The sequence below is a fragment of the Gossypium arboreum genome, chromosome 4 (genome assembly GCF_025698485.1).
Source record: "Gossypium arboreum isolate Shixiya-1 chromosome 4, ASM2569848v2, whole genome shotgun sequence".
NCBI classification, from domain to species: Eukaryota; Viridiplantae; Streptophyta; class Magnoliopsida; order Malvales; family Malvaceae; genus Gossypium; species Gossypium arboreum.
Genome location: NC_069073.1, coordinates 100,412,085 through 100,417,647, shown reverse-complemented (window position 1 = coordinate 100,417,647; position 5,563 = coordinate 100,412,085). Strand labels below are relative to the sequence as shown.

Here is a 5,563-nt window from a genome sequence, read left to right as displayed (position 1 = left end):
TATCATCATCGTTTTCCAAAACTAATTCAAACAAGGAAACAAAAGGATAATAGAAAATAAGACCCTTTGACGACCTTCTTCAACTATGGAACTGAGAGAAAAACAAAAGAAGGGAAAACGAAAATTAAAATCAATCCTAGTAAGCAAAAGGAAGCCATTTTTTGGGGATAAACCAGAGAGCTCTAATCCAAAAGGCTAAAAATAGATCATTTATTTTCTTAATCTTTCTCACTTTCAGAAAAATTACAAAATGACTTTTCTATTTTTTTTTAAAGCAAAGATATGAGTCTATGAACTCATGAAGTTTAGGGACGAAATGGAAAAAAAAAATTGAGAAAGGTGAGGGATTGGGAAGAAGAAGAAGGATAAAGTGAGAGGTAGAGGGGGAGGGGGTGGGGGTGGTTCGGGGATATTAAAAAATAAGTTAAACTTAAAATTTTTTAAAATTTTAAAGTATTTTAATTAATAATATTAAAATAAAATTTAAAATTATTGTTCTTTCTTTTTTTTTTAATACATGTGGCGCGCAATGATTGGTTGGATTGATAAAAATAAATGGTGTTAGTCACATACTTAAAGAAAAGTACGATTGTAGCTAACAATTTTCAAGTTTAATAGCAATTAAATTAAAAAAAATTATCAAATAGGAATAATTACCAAAGTGAAGGGCTAAAATGTACATTAACCCTTTGTCAACGATAATTTAATTCAAATTTCATGAAATAACCTTATCATTCAATAAAGGGAAGACATTTTTCAATAGAAACAGGAAACAAAGTAAAAAGGATAGATACAAGCTGATCTAAAGCAATAAATAAGAAGTTAAAGGGCAAAAGGTACTCCCAATCGATGGTTAAAAGGTTTCCGTCTTTAATCTCTTATCCTTTAAAATTTGTTATGAATAAAATATTTAACTTTTGATAAAGTTTTTAAATATGTTTCTTTTGTAATATTTAATTAATTAAAATATTTAAAAAAGTTGATGTTTTTATTGAAATAGAGAATATAATTTTTTGAAAAAAAAAAGTTTTTAAAATATTTTAAGAAAATAACTTCTCTAGAAACAAAGGGAATTTTTGGTTTCATTTACGAGCCCTACATTTGTGGTTCAATGTTGTTCTCTTTTTGAGCATAAAAACAGACAATGATGCTAAAAATAAGATGCAGTTCCAGAAAACTTTGGAATCAAATGCATTGGAGTTCCAAATGGTGAATTTTTTTTTTTTAGTTTAGGTAACAATGTTTAAATTTTGTAAAAAAAAAAAAAAAAGAACAACAGAAGTACATTGATACAATAAAACCATGTAGTTGTAATACTATGTGTGTACAATGATAGAAATTACATGAGCTTTAGTCTGAGCTCTGGTGTAGCCAGTATGGCATTTATTGTTTTACCATATGTACTTGTCATACTATGTATGTACATTGATACAAATTACAATCTGAAATTTTTAATAAATAAACATAAATGAAGATCTCGAAATCACCCTAGTAATTTACGTACAAATGTATCATCTCCACCCGGGCCGTAAGTAGAAACTACTGTATATCTAACTGCACACCTTCACCTCAACAAACTATAGAAACCATTGATAATTTTATGTACACCTTTTTTTACCCCATATGTATAATCCCATGCTTTCTTTAGTCAGTTTCAGTAAAATCGGGGAGATTAAGTTGTTGATCATACTGCATCATTGGATTCCATTGATGTGGACTAGAATCACTGTTTTCCAAATGGTTTGATCTATAAAAGTTCATTTCACTGCAATCTTTCTCAGTATTCTTGAGCTTCTTACAGCTGGTTGGGACAAAACTACCTTCCTCCATGGACTCTCTTTTCAAAGGGTTAAACAGGTTTTGTAGGAACGAAAATGAAATCTGCATGTTGTTGTTGCCAGAATTGGCTTCCTGGAGGGAAGTGCAAGATTTGTAACTGCTTTGGAAGCTAATGCTGGAGGTTGTGTCAAAGCAAGGAAGGTCTTGAGATGCAAAAATGTAAGGCAACATAGGGCAGTCATTGAATAGGTAGGTTTTGCCGATATCAACGTTGTGGTTTGTGTTGGAAGGCCATGGCTCAATGGAATTGGGGACATAGAAGCTATCAGCTGGTTCATGACTGCTAATATTTCTATCTTCCCAACTGTTCCTTTGTATGCTGGCTTTTTGCCTCACTCGACAAAGCACCCAATCATCTAACTGTTAACATAAAAAAAAAAAAAGAAAAGAAAATCGATTATCATCATTCATAATTCATCACATAAATTAGCTATACGGTCCACATGGTCTTAGTTGTTACCCTCATAGATCCTTTTCGTTTGGGAGTCCAAATCATGGTTTCAAGCAGCCTATACTCGTGCATGATCCACTCTGTCTTAGTCCCTTTAGGTGGACGTCCTTTGTAGAATACCAGAGCTTTCTTCACTCCAATACTCTTAGTTCCACACGACGTTAGGATCGGTCTATCCGTCCCCGTCGCCTTCCAATACCCCGAAGCTGCCGCTCTATTAGGCCTCGCCCCGTTCGGATACTTCCGGTCTCTTGGAGAGAAAAAAAACCATTCATCTTCTCCAAACAAAGCTTTAACTATAGATAGATAGATAGATAGATAGATAGATCACAAATAAACAAACCAGATAGAGCTAATCAGTACAGTTTACAAGAACCCTTTCTAATTAGTATACATATGCATATACATACTTGGAAGCTCCCATGGATTATATTTGTATAAATCAATCTCAGCTATAATAGAAGCTGGAAGAGGGTTGGAAGTCACTTTGTTTTTCAAGTAATGAACTATGAGCTCTTCATCAGAAGGGTGGAATCTAAAACCAGGAGGAAGCTGGATCTCTGATGAGTTATTACCAGCAGCTGGTATTTCCTCCATTGAAGAGCCACCCAACATTATTATTACTATTATTCTTAGAGTTGGAGGTGATGATCAAATAATGGATGAAAAATTAAAAAGAAAAAAAAAGAAAAAAGAAAAGAAAAAGAACCCTAGGGATTAATGGTCTCTCCACCGATACTATCGAATGGAAATAGTTGTAAATATAGGAAGAGTACCGTGCAAAGATTATATAGGGTGGTTCCTCTACATATATCTCCATGCAGATGTGGACGTTGCTTAAGGCTATTAATAAAAAAAAATGGCTAAAAAAACCTATTTGTAAAATTTCATGGAAAGAGATTGGAAAGCTACGGATTTGTCCATATATTTGAACCCTGTTTGGAACAGAAATTCTTGGATAGACATGTTTTGTCACAATGTGTATGCCAAACCGGTTCCAAGTACTTCACGTCATCATAACATAACTAGGCCAAATCTACAACTGATTTCAGCAGTCAGTCATGTATATATATTAGGGTTGGAACCTAAGGCCCCCAGTGCATTGGAGCCCCCCTTTGATATTGTCTGCTAATGCTAAGTGCCAATGTATTGGCTTATTTTACGAGACATGAGAATAATGAACTTACAAAGGATAATTACCTCATTTCGATCATGTTTTTGTGACACTTGTCTTGATTAGCTTAACCAATTTAGGGGCCACCTTTAAAATCTTACAAATTTAAGTTAAGTTTATACTTTGATTGTCTAAGAATAATAAAATTATGATTATCAAATTTATAATTTGATTTTGCCCCAAGATTTTTTTCGCTTAACCCCATAACCATTTGCCGATCAAGAGGCTACAGGGAAATAATAATAATAATTCCAAAAATCGAGGTGACCAGAAGGAATACTAATTCCAAAATTTGAGTGTTATATATGGACAAAAGAGCATTTGTGAAATGGACTGGCAAATAGATTTTTGCAATTATTATTGCTCCATACGAGGAACAAGAGTGATTGGACCTTAAACTTAAAAAAAAAAAAAAGTGATTGGACCTTAAATAAGTTGTCTTGATATACATATTAAATAAAAATATTTTGATGATAAGATGTTTATTTAAAGGGAAAATTGTTGAACAAGCGTCGGTTATGACATTGCCAGCATGACCTAGAATGACTGTCGACCATAAACAATTTATGGCTAAATCTACTTGGTATGCAAATGGGCAATTATGCAATATCTTATTTTGATTGAGCTTAATCTTCATCTTTCTAATTTCATACATAATTTGTCCTACGCTTGATCCATTTATATACTTTGGCTCTACCAGCCACTTCCGTCTATACTTGTTTCTATCTCGAATGCTTCATTGAAATAATTTTATTTTTTAATTTTAATTTAGTTTGATTTAATTTGAATTTAAATAATTTAAATTGTGAGTAAAAATATATTTTAAAGAATTTTTTTATTAACATTAATATTTTAGAGTAAAATACTAATGTTAACATATTTTTAAAATATTTTATAATGCAAATTTGAGTCCAAACAGTGAAAATGAGTGAATCCAACCAAATTTGAGTCCAAACATGAAAAGATTTCAGAATTATGTATCAAAATTTAATTAAATTTGTTAGGTCTAAAATCAATAATTGCAAGTAGAAATTGAGTAGTGTCAGAAGTAGTGCTACAAGCAGTGTCCATTACTTCAGGCATTGGTGAAGAATAAAGTAGAAAAACAATATACTCTTGATATGTTTCCACAATTCAGTTTCCCTATATCTATAAGGCCTTGCATAGAGAGATATTGCATTATTTAACACCTCATACAACAAGTGGTTACAATCATTGACAACCACTAGATTAACAACCTCAATTTGGTACCTAAGATCTAGATTACTCTCCTTTAAGTTTTCCCCTAAAAATTTAGGATAAAAACCAAGTGACTCACTTTATTACTTACAAAATGCATTCTAAAAAATAAGTTCTAAATTACAAAATAATTGTTAAAATTCTCCACACTTTTTACATACGCAAGCCTTTTAATATATAAGAGTTTAATGCTTGTTAAGATAATGATTAATTACAATCAATCTTCAAAATAGCAAGATAATCAGTAAAGATAATATCTTCAACATGAGCATGATAAGTCTTCAAATCTTTAGGATATGTTATTAAGTTACCCAATTCAGTCTTCTTAAAACAGGGAACTTGATTTGTTTGATCCAGTCCAAACCAAATGTAACATTCACTACCTGATCCAATCATTAAGTCCGGATATCGGATGCTACACTAACTAGAATGACTTGACAAATTTTCTGTTTCAATTTAATTACATACTTAAACAACTTGAATTTGAACTTCTAATTGAAATTACAACTCGTAGCAACTGGAAATAAATCTCTTAAGACTTTGAATCTGACGGATGTTTACAAATTTTGGATAAAGGTTTGATAACATATATATATAGACAACTCAAACCCTGAGGCAAGACCTCTATGGGTACCCTTTATACACATGCATAGTTGTTGCTTTTTGCCTAGCTCCCAATGAAGTCTGACTTGGTCCCTCTCAATTTTTGAATCTTTAACTGACCTGTATTTGAGCAGAAAACTTATAAGTTCTAGCGAACTTAATGAGATCCGCATATAGAAATTAAGAAAAAATATTGAGGCATTAGATCATATTTTAACTCCTTGATAATTGCATTCAATATTTCTAGTGGGCAATGC

General features: G+C 31.9%; 1 protein-coding gene across 1 annotated transcript; it reads right to left on the bottom strand.

The window, feature by feature from the left end:
- Positions 1–1,568: 1,568 nt before the first annotated feature.
- LOC108460327 (NAC domain-containing protein 1-like) lies at positions 1,569–2,961 on the bottom strand. Its single transcript, XM_053027354.1, has 3 exons — positions 2,701–2,961; positions 2,300–2,580; positions 1,569–2,199 (listed from the first exon to the last, which is right to left on the bottom strand). Exons 1-3 carry the CDS (start codon positions 2,903–2,905, stop codon positions 1,645–1,647), a joined length of 1,041 nt encoding a protein of 346 aa, XP_052883314.1. The 5' UTR covers positions 2,906–2,961; the 3' UTR covers positions 1,569–1,644.
- Positions 2,962–5,563: the final 2,602 nt, after the last annotated feature.

Bases quoted from the DNA above. Each gene is read 5' to 3' on its own strand.
- LOC108460327 (XM_053027354.1), bottom strand. From the start codon at position 2,905: ATGTTGGGTGGCTCTTCAATGGAGGAAATACCAGCTGCTGGTAATAAC. The intron at 2,581-2,700 runs GTATGTATATGC...CTATAGTTAAAG, and splicing joins TAATCCATGGGAGCTTCCAA to CTTTGTTTGGAGAAGATGAA. The intron at 2,200-2,299 runs GTAACAACTAAG...TTATGTTAACAG, and splicing joins AACGAAAAGGATCTATGAGG to TTAGATGATTGGGTGCTTTG.